The 19,827-nt window shown below is 39.9% G+C and overlaps 1 protein-coding gene across 8 annotated transcripts in view; it reads left to right on the top strand.

Moving 5' to 3' along the window:
- Positions 1-19,827, top strand: part of AKAP9 (A-kinase anchoring protein 9) — a 409,648-nt gene that overhangs the window by 289,118 nt on the left and 100,703 nt on the right. For 5 of the 8 annotated variants that reach the window (XM_033931174.1, XM_033931171.1, XM_033931173.1 and 2 more), the window contains 3 exons: positions 4,356-4,391; positions 5,848-6,080; positions 18,683-18,802. In XM_033931174.1, coding sequence (XP_033787065.1) covers positions 4,356-4,391; positions 5,848-6,080; positions 18,683-18,802 — 389 coding nt within the window. The remainder of the gene's footprint in view (positions 1-4,355; positions 4,392-5,847; positions 6,081-18,682; positions 18,803-19,827) is intronic. The other 3 variants (XM_033931176.1, XM_033931172.1, XM_033931177.1) reach the window with 1 other exon arrangement.

The following is a 19,827-nucleotide window of genomic DNA, read 5'->3' as shown; positions in this document are numbered from 1 at the left end:
TCAGGACATTTGGAGTATTGAGATTAAGCATCAAATTACTGCGTCTCAATGGCCACGAATTTGGTCTTGGGGGGATGAGATGTACAGTGTCGGCATCTATGAGACAAACTTGTTTTTTTTCTATTACATAGAGCATTTTGGACCCCGGTTCGTTTACAGAAGTTAGATAGCTCTAAATCTAATAAATGCTAGCACTGTCATCTTGAAGCTGGGGCATTAGATCATTTGTTATTCTATTGTCCATTGATTCTTGCTTTTTGGAAATCAATATGGGGTCAAATAAATTGTATGTTGGAAAATCCAGTGGCATTATCGTATGATACTGTGCTGTTTGGCATGTGAATGAGGGCTAAGAGCCAAATATCATCTAAGACTAACAGGCTTCTACTTATGACAGGGGTTGCCATACAACAGATTACGAGTAATTGGAAAAACTGGAAGAGACTTAATTACAGTTTCTGGTGGAACTCTTTATGTCACATATATAAAATTGAAAGGACAATAACCACACAGAAGAGGAATTTTAGAAAATTTCAGGAGATTTGGGAGCCATTAACAAAATATTGTAATGACTGAATATTATTTTTCCCCTTAAAAATGCACATCCGGGGGGGAAGGGTTTTTTGGTTTGATCATTAAATAATGTATGTAGGAATGGGGTTTATGGTAGATTTTCTTGAATTTAAAGAATGTTATTGATTAGGGGGATAAATTCTGATGTGGATTTTAACAGAATATTAAGTGCTGTATTTGAGTTAAAATGTTATATAAGCTGTTACACTTATTGTAAGTTTTTAAAAATGAATAAAGAATTGGGGGGAAAAAACCAAACCCTTAGCACGCATGTGCTCTTCAAACTTTGTGGGTCTGTGATCCATGGCACCATGCCCGCACATGTGCAGTGCCTGCCTCAGCTGATTTCCTCCCCAATCACCGACACCGGCCTCAGCTCATTTCCTGCCCCGATCTCCGATTCTGGTTCACTTCCTGCCTTCTGACTAACTGCCGCTGCCGGGACGCCTCTTCTTCTCACCCCCGGACCAGCAGCAGTGGCAGCTGCGGTTTCAACAAGAAGCCACAGGGCATTTGCTAGGCCAGCCCACTTCGATAATGCAATCCGAGCCAGCCTAGCAAAAGCCCTGAGGCTGCCCAGCCTAGTGAATACTGAACAGGGGGAGCAGGGAAGGGGTGCTGCTGGACAGGGGGGAGGTAAAAGGAATGGAGAAGGGGGTGCTGCTGGACAGAGGGAAGTAAAAGGAAGAGAAAAGGACTACTACTGGGGTTGGCCAGAGGGAGCCTGTCTGAATCGCTTCCTGAAGGAAGATCAAGTGTATAAGACACCGGACTTGGGGAGGGCTAGCAAGATCGAGCAATCTGACCACTAGAAGGGGGAGAGACACATGACAGTGTTAACATAACAATCAGCTTATATACCGCAGGACCGTAAAGTTCTATGCGATTAACAAAAGATTACAATACAAGTGCTGCAACCTATATCCAGTGGCAAAAAAATAAAAATTAGGACTGCATGGGCTGCCCTAAAAGGCTTCTGAGGGCCGCCATTGGCTTATGGGCCTTGCATTGAAGAACACTGATTTAAAGATTTTAAAAAATCATTCAATATGGCATATATGCAATAATAGGCAAAATCAGGAGTGGGGCAATAGCTTTTTCACATTACTGTTTACTTGTAGCAAGTAGAGGTGTTGCTAGCAATGGTGGTAGGCATCCAGGGGTTGGATCTTAGGATGGATGGGGTTGTGGGGAGACAGTGATGCAGGAGCCTCCTTGCTCCCTTCTCAAGCTATTGTCCTGTTAGCACAGGGGAAAATAGAAGCAAGACCTAATGATTTGCAACAAGCACCAAAACAAATACACTCATTTCAGTATATCTTCATTTTGCATGCCATTATTGGTATACTATGTGGTATATGATGTGTTAACAAGGTAGTTAACAAGGTAGTTGCCTGCATATTTTTAACATTACAATAGTATATAGGTCTCTATGTAATGTATAGGCATTTGCAAATATTTGTAAATGTGCTACAGCATTTCATAAAAGGTTGCTACATGATCTGTTTTTGAGGTTGTAAGTGTACTGTCAGAAAGTAAACAGATTCTATATACTGTCAGGTTCAGTGTTTGAGACTGTTACTTATGCATAAAGACTGATCAGGGTACAATATATTCCTAAAATGTACATAAAATTAATTCATTTAATTTTTGCAACTATGTATACAAACCACTATAATGTGTTTTCTTTAAATTTCTTAAAATGTGATCATAAATTGATGTCTTACTTGTTCAGAATCCCTGTTATGCATTTTCCATGTTTCTCTGAAGGTGAATGGGGATAGACTTAGGAGTGAACTTTAAGAAAAGAGTGGTGGATGCATGGAACAACTTTCCGGTGGAGAAAGTAAATGAGAACTGTATCTGAATTCAAGAAAGCACTAGACAAGCACATAGGGAGGGTCATTTTCGATGTGATGTCTAAGTCCAAGTTTGAACGTTTTATGAAGTGTGTCCAAAAATTGGGTAGAAAAAATGACCATTTTCAAAACTGCAAAAGTCTATGGGGCTCATAATCGAAACATAAATACATCCAAAAACCCACCCCAGTTAGCACTTGGTCATCCTAAAACACAGATCGTCCAAGTGCCACTAATAGAAATGGCTTTTTGGACGTATTCAGGGACATTTTAGGCCTCTGAATCCCGCTGTGCACCCAGAACTGAAAGGGGCATTTTTGGAGGAGTGGTTAGGGCAGGATGTGGGCCGACCTATACTTAGTCATCCTGCAGGGATAATCAAATGTTTGATGAGACTTCCTAGACAAACTTATACGTTGTGAGTTAGATGATGTAAAGACAGGTATAAGTACCCAAAAGGTATCAAAAGTGACCAGATAACCACAGCTATTGTGATTTTAGACAGGTGGGTATAGTGGATTTTGGGGGTGTTTGGGGGCACTCACCATGACCTATATGGAAGTTCTGGTGAGATGTTTATCTGGCACCCTTTTTGTGAAGTTCACAGCAGTGCCCTGTAAGGTGCCTCACTGTTCTGTTGCCATGTCTGGGTGACCAGTCCATCATATTGCTGGCCCTTCACATATCCAAATGGTCTTGTTCTGGGCATTTGGGACTTGGGACAAAATTTTGGTCAAGAATGTGGTGTAAAGATAGACGTAGTGGCGGTCTGGACGATCAAACGCCTGGATGTACAGATAGATGATTTTTTTAAAAACAGATTTCAGATGTACTTTTTTTTTTTTTTTTTTTTTTTAAATATCTTTATTCGTTTTTACATTATGCAAACAAGTGTACAATAATTCAAGTCAGATGTACTTTTTGAGAATGGACATTTCGTCACTACCAACTTTGGGCAACTAGCGCCCTATGTCCAAATCAGACTTAAATGTGTTTTTTTTATTGTGGCCCTCTTTGTATGTAAGTTTTCTCTTATTCACAGAGATTTTATTTTGGAAGTACTAAAGATGTTTTTATATGAAATATCAAAATATCATCTTGATTTCTTAGTCACATACAGCACCTACATTGAACATTTGATGTCATACATATTATGGGAATGAATTAGCACAAGTTTGAAATTCGAAACTGGAGGTACCTTTCTTCAAGGTTTCACTTTAAGGGGCTGATATGGTACACTGAGGAAAATGAGTTGGTATTATGGACATTTTTCTTGTGGTAGCAGGTTACTGAAATAATACACGAATGAGATTTGCAACATTTTTCATGCAGTAATTATGGTGCTAAATTGTGGACTATGTCCCTACAAAAAAAAAAAAAAAGACTGGTTTGTAAAAAAGTACTGTATAAAATTTAACAGTGAAAATTGCTAATGAGCTGACTAGCATGATTTTTCAGCTCTTTTGGAGTTTTTATAAATTTGCAAATGGCTTTGCACATCAGAATAATGTGCACTAAAATCTTAGATGTGATTACTTGCACTATTGGGTTTGTGAAGCAATCTGCAGTTCACTTCATCGGCTTCTTTGTTCTTGATCATTCATTCATACATCTTTCATTCACAGTTAGGATTCAGTTATCTAGTTCTACTCTTCATTTTTTTAAGGTAATTGGATTCTGAATGTGAATACATATTTGAGTGGATAGTAGCTAAAATTGAATCCTGGTCAATTGGCGCACTCTTCTCAAATCTCAGAGTAACTGTATTTGTCACATGGGTGTTAGTTTTCACACATCCTTTCTCTTAATTTATAACAGTCATCACATACTATCATTTTCTCTTTTTCATTATCACGTTGCAGGAGTACTGTAAAAGGCATGTGAATTACTTTGCTTTTTTTGTTTGTCTGTCTGTTCTCCTAGGCGTAGATGCTGCAGTCGATGCAGCTCCCCAAGCAGGTGTGTTTGTATATTGCATGGCCAATCTTTAATTGGGTGGCTTACTTACCTAAACTGGAATTTACTAATCAAGCACTTTCGGGCTTTAAACCTGTTGATTTTGCATTAACTCTTACTAACTTGCAGCTTTGCTATCATATTTCATACTTGCAGATAATACCTTAATGTGAACTTTAAAAAAAAAAAAAAAAAAATTGAGCACGGTGCGTTATCCCTAAATTAAAATTTAGATTCATAAACAACCATCATCTTATCCACCCTGAATAGTGATGGAGGCGGCTATAAGGAATATAATTAAAAATGTTTTCATTATTATAAATGTTAACTTCCAAATATAATCAGCATTAATATGCTTTGTATAGATCACAATGAAGCAATCTTCGTGCATATGAATTGGTTGAATACAAGATGATTTAAGATGATGGTATCAGAAGGATTTCTTGTGTAGTGAGAAGAAAATGGCTGCTGTTTGGTTGTTTTCTTTCATATGCCTATCTTAATATCAAAAATCTTTGTGATGGTTCTTTGCATTTTGTAACAGCACCAGGTGAAAGTTTGATGAACCTTTATTTTGCTTTCAAATGCAATACATATACATACTGAAATGCATATTTAAAAAGGTAATGGATTTGGGAGTGGATTAACCAGACTCATACATAGAGGATGAGATGATTCTTGAGTTTTCCTTACTGTATTATTATTAATAGGTGACGTAGTGCAGTTGCATTTTTTTTCAGGGGGAGGAGTGAATTTGTAAAGTACCACTAGCATTAAACATACAACTTTATTTAACTCAACAGCTTTCTCCTGCTCATTTGAACCAGGACAGGAGGCTTCATTTGCAGATATCAAGGAAGTCTCCCTCCTTCTCTGAACATGCTTAGTTTGGTCATTGCAATGACATTCTGAGGCCAGAACTTCAGACAGGGGCTTCTTCAAGAACCCTGTAGTTATGATTCCTAAAAGTAACCTCTAGGTGTCATACTTAAGCATTGACAATAACTTTCTCTTCATTCCCCCTTCACCCAAGTGGTGGGGGTCTATGAATATTGCTTGTGGAGCATCCTCAGCAAAAAAAAAAAAAAAAAAAAACTTGACCTGGCAGTCAGAACCTTTCTCATGGCAATGCATCACACTGCTACTGAGCCATCAGGTCAGCCCTAGACATAGTACCCGTACTTGAAAAATAATAAAGATATAATAATTTACAGTAGTAAAGAAAATGACATTGTTGGGGGTGAAGGATAGTTTCCTGTATTTTAATTGGTTATAATGAATTCTGAAAAAAAATCTCAGTCTTTTAGAATGCTGTGATTTTTAAAATACAGTAAAAACCAAATCATTTCATATCCTCAATGTATGTGCTTAGGGGGGAAAAAAAATCTTTGGGAGCAGAAATCATGGTGGCAAATTCATTGCACATGATTAAGAACATCTTTTGTTTTCCACTGAACAGAATTACTTGAGGAAACGGAGAAACTGATGAAGGAGAAAATAGAGGTGCAGCGTCAAGCTGAAAAAGAACATGATTACCTTCAAAAACAAGTCAAGGGGCTGGAGGCAGACCTGGAGGAACAGGTGAACAGCTATATAGAACTGGAGCAGGAAAAAAATGCTGAGTTGGCAGACCTGAGGCAGCAGAATCAAGCCTTAGAGAGGCAGCTGGACAAGATGAGGAAATTTCTAGATGTAAGTAAGAGAAGCAAAAATGATCTCCTTTTTCTTTAACACAGTCATCTTCTTGTTATGTAACTTCATTGCATTTCTAGTTTCCTGTACATGTAAGATAATTAAAGAAATGACATATTGTATATAGTTTTACTTCTCAATACAGATTTTGTTAGCATGCAAGATATTCACTTTAGCACGGATTCTGTAAGCAGTGCCTAAATCGGCCAGCGCAAATCGATCATGCTTAGGTGCCATTAACAGAATCAAGACTACCAGTGCTTAAGAAAAACTTAGTTGCCGGTTATGTAGGCCAGGGTTTTAAAGGCCTACATTACCGGCACCTAAGTTTTAGAGAGAATCGTGCCTAGCGGTGCCTAAGGTCATCTCCGCCTGTTATCATGCCTACTTTGACTTAGGCGCTGCTAGTCGCCATACTGTAGGTTCGATTCTGGCGCCTATTATGGCAAGCGCCTAGTGCTGTCTATTTTTTTAACGAGTTTTTAATTGGGTTTAAATGATGTGGTCAATTACCATGCTGATAAAAGCCAATTAAAGCAATTAAGTTAGGTGCTGTTAGGCACAATCAAGATGTCTACTGGTACCTAACTTATGGCGCTTTTTACAGATTATGGCCCTTTGAGTTTCATTTGTGCAAACATACAACACAGTTACTATCCTTGTCTGTGCATGTATTTAATGCAGTGGTTCTTAAACCTGTCCTGGAGGACCCCAGGCAGTCAGGTTTTCAAGATATCCCTAATGAATATGCCTGAGGCAGATTTGCATATAATAGAGGTGACAGGCATTCAAATCTGCCTCAGGCATATTCATTAGGGATATGTAGAAAACTCGACTAGCGACAGGTTTAAGAACCACTGATCTAATGTATATAAATGTATTGTGGTTTTAATTAGCAGTGTTTTAGGGCTCAGTTGAAGCTGCAGAGAAGGATGAAGCAAATAACAATACAGGAAGGCTAACAAAATTCAAGCAAGAGCAGAGGCTGCTTGGGAAGTGAGATAGTGGTTAGTTGGGTGATGATGAAAATACAGACAAAGCATTTAGGCATTTGACCATCTGCAAGCTAATGTATGTAGTGCATTGTCTTCCTCCTTAGCCTTTTTCTGTTAGGCAAAGTCAATTAAGCGATAGCACTCCCCTATAGGAAAAGTGGGTGAACTGTACTGAGCCTTTATGGGCTATGACATCACCATGAACAAAGGATAAGAAACCAAAACATCTGCTATATTTCTCTCTCTACGCGGACTCATTTACCTGCTTTCCGCATCACTTACTCATACCAGTTCATAAGATTCAATAGAGAAAATGCCAGTGCTCATATACAATCATGTATTTATTTATTGGGATTTAATAACTGCTTTTATGAGAAGATTACTCATTTATTACAGTCATTAAAATGACACCATTTCCTTAGCAAGCTTTCATATTTGAGATTATCTCAGGACAAGAAAGCAGCATATTCTCACCTGTGGGTGATGTCATCCATGGAGCCTGGTACGGACTGTGTTAAAAGTGTACTGTCACTTTAAGCTTTAATAATAACTTTATTTTTATATACCCCTATACCGCAAACAGTTCAAAGCGGTTTACAGAGGAAGAGATTGTATAGAGATAGCGATATTACAGAAGACTTTTGAAATTACATTAGCATGTTAAGGTTAATCAAATTTGTCTGGAAGTGTTTTAGAGAAACATCAAGGCAGAGGTGGGGGTCAGAGAAATTTATCAAAGAGATAAGTTTTGCTTGATTTCCTAAAAGTTTGATAAGAGAGTACATTTGAAATAAAGTTGGTTAGACATTTATTCCATTTACTTGCTTGGAATGATAATGTTCTATCAAGGAATCTTTTGTAGATACAGCCCTTCAGGGATCGGAAAGCGAACAAGTAAGCACTATGTATACAAGTTGTGCCTGGAAATTCGAAGTGATGAGAAAGATAGATTAGAAAGCTTTAAGACTGCCCACATCGCGTATGTGTGAATGACTTCCCGCCCAACACCATTTCACGAGGTCATCAGTTTTTCATTTTCTATAGAGTGAAGATGATCTATCTGGACTTTGTCTAGTCGAGATTGCCTTCCCACTTTGTTTTTTTCCATTATTTCTCTCAATTTTTCTTCTTAGTTGGTTTTTTGTTTGTTTGTTTGTTTTTAATCCTTTCAATTTTTTTTCTTAATTTTCACTTTTGGGGCATTTTTAAGCTTTTGTCCCCACTGGCTGTGTCAATGACTTTTCAGTCTTCTTTTCACTCGACCCATGCTGCTTTCTCTATCCTGCTGGATCTCTTACCAATCTTTCAGGGCTAAAAAAATAAAAAAGAAGAAATGCCTATCCAAATATTTTATTCTTTTTTTTGTTCCTGCATTTTATTACTACAAGAAGATATTAGGCATGGTGTCAGGCACCCTACAACTTGGATTTTTCTGTGATACTGAGTCCTAGTGGTAGCATTGCATCGACATCGATCATCAGCGTCACAGGCATATCTTATATCAAGTCTCTTGATGCATGCCTCTCCTTGACGCCATCGATGCAGGCTGTCATTTCTGAAGCATTCCTCTTTTTGGGGTTACCAACGCTTCGACACCCTGCTGCACCTATGGTACCAGTTGAGTAGCACACAGTACCTGTGCGTCCTTTCGTAGATTGATCTGGGTGGTATCAATTCCCTTCGGTACTGGTAAGCATCGAGAATTTAATCAATATCATCACAAGCGTCACAGGCATTTTCAGTATCGAGTCTCTCGATGCATGCCTATCATCATTGCCATCGTTCATCGATGCAGGCTGTTATTTCTGAAGTGCACTTCCCCTTGGGGTTTCTAACTCTTTGACACCCTGTGGCACCTATGATACAGGCTTCATAGCCCTTGGTACTGGTGCAATTTCCAACCATATGCAGGGGAACTGCATGGTACATGGCTGACCATGAAATCTCAATGCATTTGGCCTCGATTCCTCCTTTTTTTCTCTCTTCAGTACCAATTCAGCTTACTTAGCATTGGACTCTGCTCAGTACCAATCCTTCCCTACTTTGTGTTATTTGCCTACATCAAGACTCTGTACCGATGCTACATTCTACCTTGGTACCATTGCTGCTCCTGTAACTTCAGTTCAATGACCAGTACCAATGCTTACACTGGCTCCCTTGGTACCGGCCTAACCTCCATATGGTCATCAGCCTACATACAGGTGCTCCATTCCATAGCTCATCAATCCATGTTAATTTCAATAACTCACCTGAGGCAGTTTCAGTGTCTTGGTCTGGACCATCAAGTACTCTGAACTTTCAGCGACTCTCTTTTCCTGGACTTGACATGCTACAGTGGTTTCATCAGTCTTTGCTGGTTACATCCACTCTTTGAAAGTCCTTCAGTTCCAGAGATTATGCCACTGCACCATCAGGATGTGACAGCCGTGCCACGGATGAGTTTAGATGCCATCTATACTAAACCTCTATGTGGAACAACAGAGTTCCATTTCTGCTTCTATAAGCCCTTTTATTTCAAACAGCTCATACAGAAGTTGGCTGATTTTCAGCATTATATTTCATTTGGCTGCCTGCCAGAATTTCTGGACTTAGAAGAATCCACCGTGGCTATAGAGTCTTTCAAAGTTGGATCACTTCTGCTTATCATGCACAATCTTGTACATCAGAGGTGTTCTTCATGGGTGTAGAGCCTACTAATCAGGGAACACCTCTGCTGCTGTTCTCTCTCACTATACTTCTAACAGGAATCTATCAGGGGTGTAGAACTTGTTAAAGATGGATTGCCTATTCTACACATCATAACAACTCTGCTGCTCGTCATATCAAGCTTCTAAACAGAGGGATCCACTTGGTGTAGAGCCTATTAAGCTTGGATCTCCTTCCAAGTTGCGAAGTTTGTTAAAAAATTTGTTATACCATTAATCAATGGACTCCACTATGGGTGTAGAGCCTATAATGCTCCTCTAGCACGCTCCTTTGCAGCGTACGCCACAGGAAGCAGTGTTGTTTCTGGGGGGAGGCAGAGTTTGCGGTGGCGATCTTAATTAGGGGAGACTAAGCCTGGGGAAAATAAATTAACAGGGTAACTGACAAGCAAACATGTAGAGACTAAAAATAATAAAATCACAATTACAATTAAATAAAGAAAATAGAACACATTAAATAATAGGTTTAAGAATTTAAAGAGCAATCAGTAGTACAGTGTATTGCTTTTCAGGGGGCGGAGTTGTCACTGGGGGAGACTAAGCCAAAAGGAGCAGGACAATGGATGGAGAAAAGTACAGGATGGTTTTCTTCAAAAGACTTTCTGTATTTTTCTCCATCCATTTCTCTTTCTTTTCTTACAAGTGTCCTAGTCCCTGTTTGTGAGAAGCATCTTAATAACATGATGGTACCACTACCATGCTTTAGAGAAGTTGTTCTGAGGGCAATGTGCTATGTTAATGTTTGCACAAAATGTTAACACCTTTCATTCAGGCTAAAAAACATTCTTTTTTAGTTTCATCAGACCATAAAACGTTTTGCTACATTACTACAGAATCTCCTGAAGAGTTACAGGGTAAAGTACTAGATACAGAATAGAGAAAAATACGGTGCTGTGTTAAATTGTGCTAATTACAGGAATAGAGATACATTATGGTTCTGTGTTAATTTGTGCTGACAAATTTTCTGAATAGCAGGGTTTATATTTTCCTTTGGAGGGTTTTGTAATCAGGTGGTGGTATCAGTAAGTTAGAGAGGTGGTAGTCGAATTTTTGCTGACTTAGGGGCTAGTAGGCCATTGTACATTTGTTTGTGCAGTGTGCCTTTGTTCAGGGGGTGGGAGGCGGTATGAATAAATGGAGTCCAAGTTCTTCTTGGCCTGGTTGAGTTGTTCCGGATGAGATGTTCATTCAGGTATGTGGGGGCAGCACCATTTAGGGCTGAATAGTAGACAGTAAAATCTGAATAATATTCATGCTTGCATAGGGAGCCAGTGTGAGTCTAAGTATGCTGTGGAGATGTGGTTATGTTTGTTTAATGAGTAGATCAGTCTGAGGGCTGTGTTTTGTACGGTCTGTAATTGTTTTATCAAGCCTGCTGGACATGGTAGATGAGGATGTTGCAGTAGTCTAGAACAGTGTTCTTCAACCTTTTGACACCTATGAACTGGCAGAAATAAAATAATTATTTTGTGGACCGGCACCGGTCCGCGGACTGGCAGTTGAAGAACACTGGGCTAAGTCGTGCTCATCTCCACCCAATCTCCGCCCCAGACCCCGCCCCCATAATAGTACTAATTGTAACACCATTTTTTCTATTCATTTTTCATATACACACACACACACACACAATATAATCGTATTAACAACACATAATGGTTAACCACAAAATTAAAATACACAAAGCACATTGTATGCTTTTCAACATTCATTCCTACCAGAAAACAGATAACCCCATGCAAATGCAGGACCAAAAACTAAAAGTACTAATATTTACAAACCCTAAAATGCAAGACTCTTCAAGCAGAACAACCCCAGAGGAAAAGAAACAAATGCATTTCTTCCTGAACAGAGAGCAGATGTAAATCAATCACTAAATAAAAAAATAAAAGCATTTCCCCTACTGTTGTTGTCTCTCTGGCTTGCCCCCCCCCCTTCCCCGGTGTTATCTTTGGGCCGGTCCATGGTACGATCAACACGGCGTCTTCGGGCTGGCTCCCTGAGTGCTGCAGTGCACAAAGCTGTGGGCAACGGCTCCTCACACACGTCCCGCACCTCATCGGGAAGCCTTCCCTCTGATGTTGCGATGTCAGAGAGAAGGCTTCCAGTTCAGGCACAGGACGTGCATAGGAGCCTTTTCCCACAGCTTTGTGCACTGCACACTCAGGGAGCCGGCCTGAAGACGCCACGTTGACTGCATCGTGGACCGGCAACTGAAGAACACTGTTTTCTGCCCCATGGACGTGCCGGCCCTGTGAAGAGGCAGAAAATTTCTGCAGACCAGCACCGATCCACGGACCGATGGTTGACGAACACTGGTCTAGAAGACCCAGGATTAGGGACTGGACCAGGAGTTGGAATTGTTCCCTGTCAAAGAATTTTCAAATTTGTTGTAGGTTGCACATTGCTGCAAAGGATTTCTGGTTGGTTTTATTTATTTGTAGTTGCATGGTGCAACATCTGTCTATCATCACCCCAAGAAGTTTTAGGGTGGCTTGTATGGGATATTTGATTATGTTTATTTCTATTTCTACTGTGGCTGGAGTTTTGTCTTTTCAAATAATAGGAATTTTGTTTTTTCTACTGTTTCTAATGTCTTTTGCAGTTTCTCTGTTATGATGGGAGTAGGTTTGAAAGGAAGGAGTATGGTGATTTCATCTGCATAGCTGTAATGCCTAGATGGTCTAGACTGGTACCAAGGAAGGCAACGTAGAGGTTGTAAAGCATTTGAGATAGTGGTGACCCTTGATGTATGCCACAGGGGTTGGACCAGGATTCTGATTTTTCTCTGTTTGTCTTGACTCTGTAGGATCTAGATTGCAGGAATACTTGGAACTATGTGTGTACTCTTCCCGTGATTCCTATGGCTTCCAGTATTTGTTATAGGATAGCATGATGATCAACCAGGTCAAATGCCTGCAGAGAGATCAAGTTTTATGACTAGGATCCTCTTGCTTTTTACTTAGGTGCTTTTGGGCTGTGTCCACGAGAGATGCTAGTATTGTCTCAGTACTGTAGTTGGTCCTGAACCCAGATTGTGAGTGATGAAGTAGGCTGTGGTCTTTTAGGTAATTTGTGAGGTATTGTCCAACTAGGCCCTCCATTAGTTTGACATACAGTGGTATTGAGGCTATGGGTCTGTAGTTGGAAGGAAGATCTGTTACATCCTTTGGATCTTTCGTGATTGGTGTGATGATAATTTTGCTGAGTTCTTGTGGGAATTGGCCCTCTGTGAGCAGTGATTGTACCCATTGCATGAGATGGGTTCAAAATCTTGGAGTAGAGGTTTTTAACAGGTAAGGAGGGCAGTTGTTAAGGTGGCATGTTGCTTAGCTGTATTTTAAATAGAGTTAGTTCAGGTCTGGCCATTGTTCTGTCTGCTGCAACTGACTCTCCTGCTGTGGGGTATATTGTTACCTCATCCAAGAGTCTTGGGGTGCCATTGAGGGTGGTCCTAGCAGTTGCAATCTTGTTTTTGAAGAATTCTGCTAGTTAGGAGGCTGAGGGGGGGCAGGTGGCCAGGTGGATTTGGTGTCCGTGAGTTTTGATCACGAGTGTGAATCTAACTCACCATTGCTTTAAATTTCCCATTACTGCTTTCTTAAGCATAAAATATATTTTAAGACTATGAAGGTCTCAGTTACTATACCGTAGAAAAAACTCCAAACAGATTTTACTGAACTCTTCCTATTTAAATTGCCTTTGATGTTTTCAGCAATAAAGAATGTAATTGTCCTTTGGAGAAGGAAAGAAATTGAATAGTTGAAAGAGTACTCAAATTGCAAAATTAGAACAGGTACCAACAAGCTTTAATTTCAAAAGTTGCTTCTTTTATACAAAACTTAAACTACAAGTAAAGGTATAACAGTGAGAGAAATTTCTTTATAAGATGATCCCATTAGATTTGTGGCTTAAGATCAGTATTCTGTTAGTAAAGCTTTCCATTGTAAACAACTGCTTTTTATGTAAATTTTACAGGAAAATTCTGTGTCAACGAAACATTTTCTCCATAGAAAAGCAGGATAAATTAGCTGTAAAACACTTGATATCACCTAATAGTACTGATGCAGAACATTTCTACAAAGCTGTAAAAAAGCCTGCCAAGTTTTACCTGACTTGCATGAAACTTGCTGCATGGTGTCCCCTTTCTTTCTTTTTTTTTTGTCTTAGACCTAGTCAGATAATTTTTTAATTTTTTCAGAGGTTTTTGTTTAATTATAATATAGGTCTGTTTTTCCTTCTGTGTTTTTGAGAAAGTGTTTAGTATTTGGGGTTACTTTTTTTTCCATTAACAAGTACCTTTGGATTTTGATTATACTAGTGAAGACTGTTCAATCATCTGTGCTCAATTTGATTTCCAAAACAATTCAGAATTTGATTTTGCTGCATTAATTTAACTCTCTGAGGGATTACATAATTGCACGTGCTATCTGGATATAGCTCATGATGTCCCTAATTATGATATTCAAGTGGAGGAAAAAGGAGGTATTGATGCCCCTGTATAAGACTTTAGTGAGACCTCATTTAGAATATTCTGTACAATTCTGGAGGCCGCACTTTCAAAAAGATATAAAAAGAATGGAGTCGGTCCAGAGGAAGGCTACTAAAATGGTGCGTGGTCTTCATCATAAGGCTTATGGGGACAGGCTTAAAGATCTCAATATGTATACTTTGGAGGAAAGACAGGAGAGGGGAGATATGATAGAAACTTTTAAATACCTACGTGATGTAAATGCGCATGAGTCGAGTCTCTTTCATTTGAAAGGAAGCTCTGGAATGAAAGGGCATAGGATGAAGTTAAAAGGTGATAGACTCAGGAATAATCTTTTTACAGAAAGAGTGGTAGATGCATGGAACAGTCTCCTAGAAGAGGTGGTGAAGACATTGACACTGTCTGAATTCAAGAAAGCCTGGGATAGGCATGTGGGATATTTTAGAGAGAGGAAGAGATAATGGTTACTGCGGTTGGGCAGACTGGATGGGCCATTTGACCTTTATCTGCTATCATTTTTCTATGTTTCTATGTAGGGGTAGCTTAGTAGTTAGAGCACTGAGCTTGACATCTAGAGGTGTTCAGTTCAAATCCCACTACTGCTCCTTGTGATCTTAGATAAGTTACTTATCCCTTCATTGCCTCAGGTACAAAATTAGAATGTTACAGGTTCAGAGAAAGGGAAATAACTAGTATACCCTAGTGTAACTCAGCTTGAACTACTACTGAAAAAGGTGAGATTAAAATCCAAAAGAAATTTTAAAAATAAATAAAAATAAAGATGCCTTCATGTGTTGTCATCCTTCAAAGATTGAAATTACTTAACAATTTTAACTTGATGCAAATGCTTAATACACTGGTGTTTGAGGAGTAGTTTGGCATTTTCGTAATCTAAGAAGACTCCCAAAAACAAGAATCTTCCCACATCACATCAGTAGACTAAGATTTTTCAGAATCGAATATAGTGAGAAGGAAGTGTTACAATGTTTAACATAAAGGCATCGGAGTACTAGGCTTATTCTTTATGAGTTCTTGCACCCAAGTGCAGAAAGAACGCAATAGTAATTTTTATTCAGCAGCTTTATCCAGATGTGAGTTTGTTGAGGAAGGCTAGGGAAATGCATATATGGAAATTACCATTTATCAAGTTATACAATAAACAACTAGTTTTGTCTTTATCTTTGGTGTGTGTAGTTCCAAGGCAGTCAGAATGGAGCAAGTGAAATGGATGACTGCCTAGGCCAGGGGTGTCAAATGTCGGTCTTCGAGGGCCACAATCCAGTTGGGTTTTCAGGATTTCCCCAATGAATATGCATGAGATTTATTTGCATGCACTGCTTTCATTTTATGCTAATAGATCTCATGCATTGGGGGAATCCTGAAAATCTGACTGGATTTCAGCCCTCGAGGACCGATATTTGACACCTCTGGCCTAGGCATTGGTGTGCCTCATTAGGAGGCAAGGGCTCCAGTGCTTCATGCCCTCATTGCTACTATAGTAGCAGTAGAAGCTCTTCAGAGGGGGGGATCCTGGTCTTCAGGTCTCTGCATTGCATGGAGCACCATTTGGCACAGTGATGAGCCTACAATCATGTTCATGGTTTGTTTTCATGTTTCCTGTGAGAATGTCTATCCATATCATGGTTTCCGCAGCTGGTCTCATGATTGTTGCAGTTGTCTGGTTCTTGCCGCGTCTGGTTAGGTAGAACCAATGTTTTAGCCATTATGCTATAGCTTTCTTCAGGGTGTGCTGTGAGGTCTGCAATTTGTCTTTATATATAGTGGGTCCTCCAACCTGATTGGCTGGGGCTTGAGGTAATTTGGTGAGAAAGCCCATTGGTCCTGAATTTGAATTTTGGTGAGAAAGTTCATTGCTCCTAAATTTGAATTGTGGAGGGAAAGAACATTAGTAAAAATTTTTAATTCTGGTGAGAAAGTCCGTTGGCACAATTTTTTTTAGTACAGTCAACTCCACTTAAGTGCAAGCCCTCAGGACCGTGACTTGCGCTTCAACGGAGTGTGCGTTTAATCGGAGTACCACTTTTTAGTCATGAAAAATCACAGTACGCTGTAGTCAACTTTTTTTCCTCAAAAAGCACACAATTTAACATGATTCAATTTTAGAAACAGCACTGTTCCATCTAATGCAATACACTGTAAACCTTTTTTAAACCAACATTCTACTGATTGCATGATTCAGGCTATGTGTCTGACTACTGATGCTGTAAAACTGGCCATAGTTGTGACATCCTTTTATCTCTAGATAACAACGCAGCATGTGTAGGGACTTCAGTGCATCTGAGAAGGAAACAATCTCTGGAGGTGTTTCATTAGTAGTGATGACCGCAGCAGTATCTCCATCCTCATCAGACTCTTGGTTGTCTGCAGTGTCCTTTATGACTGTACAGATATCAGAATTAGTGTTGTCAGATGATGCGGGCACATCGTTGAATGGCGACATACAGCTCAAATTCTTGTGGTGAGAATCCAGCTGGGAATTCAATGGACAAAGTGTCAGCTTCAGTTATCTCAGATGCGTGAACAGAGCTCACCCGTCGATAGCAATTTGAAATTGTTGATGATGAGACTCGACTTCACGCCTCCCGTACCAAGTGAAGAGAGTCGAGCACCTTCATTTTTCTCGTGAGCTCAGCAGCTCGGGGGCTGGATTCCGTGCTTGCATCAATCTGCCATCACATATCTTAAGACAAGCAACCTGTAATGATGTTTGAAGTTGGTAATTATCCCCTGGTCCATAGGTTGGATCAAAGAGGTCGTGTTTGGTGGCAGAAACATGAGTTTGATGTTAGTTAGTCTTACGCCATTGCTGTGTGCTGCACAGTTATCACACAGCATTACAATGTGCCTCCTATGCCTTCTCATCAGATTGTCAAGCTTCTGCAACCATTCATTCTACAGCGTCACCGTCATCCATGCATTTTTGTTGCTTTCATATTCAACATGCAGACGTTTAATGTTTTTGAAACACCAAGGATTTCGATTCTTCCAAAATCACCAGTGGCTCGAGCTTTTCACTACAGTCCATATTGCAACTGAGCAGTAATGTCATTCGTTCTTTGGCACCTTGAAGCCAACAGTTTCATTGCGATTGAAAGCCAATGTTCCATTAGGGATGGCATACCAGTACAGGCCTATCTCATCGGCATTGAAAACGTCACATGGTTCATATCCACCAATGACTGATGGCAACACTTCTATGACCCATCTTTCTGCACCAAACTCATCCGCGTCTTGTTTTTCGCCATGCTGCTTCTTAAATTTTATGCTGTTACGAACTTTCCACCTCTCTAGCCATCCGTTTGCTGCTTTGAAGTCTTCTACGCCCAGTTCTTCGAATAGCTGTGCTGCTTTCTCTATCAGAAGAGGCCCACTGATTGGCAGTTGATGACTTCTAGCTTCAGCAAACCATCGCAACAATGCTTGTTTATCGTCTCCAGCCTTCCCAATTCTTTTTTGTTTTCTGGTAGGATTGGTGTTGTTTTGCCAGTCTTTCAGTATGGCTTTCTTTTTTTTGTGAATACAAGAAATCTGGTTAGGATGAACACTGTAATGTTTTGCGATAGAAACCTGTCTTTCTCGTTGGTCAAGTCTCTTTAAGATATTGACACGTTCAGCCAAAGACATTGACTTTTGTTCAGCGTGGTAGACATATTCAGCCAAAGACAATGACTTTTGACCACACCAGCCAAAGACAAAGATTTTTCTCTATGCGACGCCATGGTGCAGTTCCGAAAGTTCAAACACCTGGCTAGGCCTAGACTGCTGATCCAAAACATGTGGCTCATCCATGTGAGAACGTGATTGCTTTTAACCGGAGTGAACGCAACGTGAATGATTAAAGGTCGGACCTATAACATCAGTGCGCATAAGCGGATTGTGTGCTTATCAGAATTGCAATTAGCCAGATTTTACGTCCATTGACTTTAATGTAAAAAAATGGGACCATGAGCCGACTGTATATACGCCATTTTAATTTGTGTATAACATTCAAACCATGACTCTCAGGTTTTCATTTGTATTCAGAGTATAGAAAATAGTGTAATAAACTCTAAAAGCCTTTAGTTGCTTCAGTAACATCAAAAAATTGTTGCGAGACTGAAGTATTAACAACATCCTGTACTTTAGTAAAGGTGCTATTCTTTTTCTGCTTAATCTACAATCTCATTTTCAAAGTGGATAGACAGACTAGATAAGCCTTATGGTCTTTATCTGCCTTCATTTTTCTCTGTTTCTATATTGACCTGCTAATATTATCCACAGAAGGCTGAAAATGAAAAAGACAAGTGACTTAAAAATGGAAGGATTAAGCAACCATTTCCAGTTGGCATTTGATGTGTGAATTAAATGTTGTAAGTTCAGTTATCAATATTCAAATCACTTGTTAAATTGCAGGAACAGGCAGTTGATAGAGAACATGAGCGAGATGTGTTCCAGCAAGAAATTCAGAAACTTGAACAACAACTGAAAACTCCACAAAGACTTCAGCCTACTAATGATCATCAAACCAAAGAGGTATTAAGAAATATCTTCATGTTGTTCTTTATATAGAACAATATTTGTACTGTGCAACTGAAGTGGAAGTCATATTAATTTATATCCTTGGCCTATTAGTTGGTATCTTTCCCTGTTTCTTAATAATAATAACCACTTGCATCCCATGTACTGACTAAATGTATCTTTATTGTAAACCGCTTCGAACTTCACGGTATAGCGGTATATAAGAAATAAATTATTATTATATCATAATATATTGTATTTGCAATATTAGGCCTCTTGAATTATAACAATAAAGATTAATAAAAATAGGAACAAAAAGTAATACCCTTTTTATTGAATTAACTTACTATACAGACTAGAGAGGGGAGGTTAATTCCTTAAAGTTAGTCTAAAAACATTGCTCCAATTAAAGGAATCGCCTTTTATAACGTTGCTTTTTTTGTTTGTTTTTATTAACCTTTATTTTTGTATCATGCTTCATATAGCCATTGCCTCTTTGCCAGTTAACTATTTTTTTTTAATGAATTGTCTGCCTCCAAAATAAAAGGTGTACCGTATTTTCACGTAGATAACGCGCACCCGTGTAAAACGCGCACACGGGTATAGCGCGCGGAAAACACAAATTTATGTACAGAAATTTTTATATACCGCGCACACCCGTATACCGCGCATGCTGGCCGACTCTCCTCTGGCCACCCCGACTCTCCTTTCGCCCGCCCCGACTCTCCTCTCCCCCTTGAAGTCCTGTCCCCACCCTGAAAGCCTGATGCCCCCCCACGTCCGATTCACCCCCCGCTGGACCGCTCACACCTCCACCCCGAAGGACCGCTCACACGCACTACCACCCGCACCCCCACAGCCTCCCGACCCCCCCCCCCCCCATCATATAGAAGCTCCTACCGGTGTCCTGCTGCTTTCTCTTGGCGGTCCCGGCCCTTCCGTGAGCCCTGCGCCTGCGCTGCTTCCTCTTCCAGTGGTTCGCCCTTTCTCTAACGTCAATCCCTCTTGCCCCGCCGCCTCCCCGACTCCCCGACACGATC

Source organism: Geotrypetes seraphini, chromosome 2, assembly GCF_902459505.1.
Source record: "Geotrypetes seraphini chromosome 2, aGeoSer1.1, whole genome shotgun sequence".
Lineage (NCBI taxonomy): Eukaryota > Metazoa > Chordata > Amphibia > Gymnophiona > Dermophiidae > Geotrypetes > Geotrypetes seraphini.
Note: the sequence above shows the minus strand (reverse complement) of the source record. Positions and strands in the feature narration are given on the sequence as shown.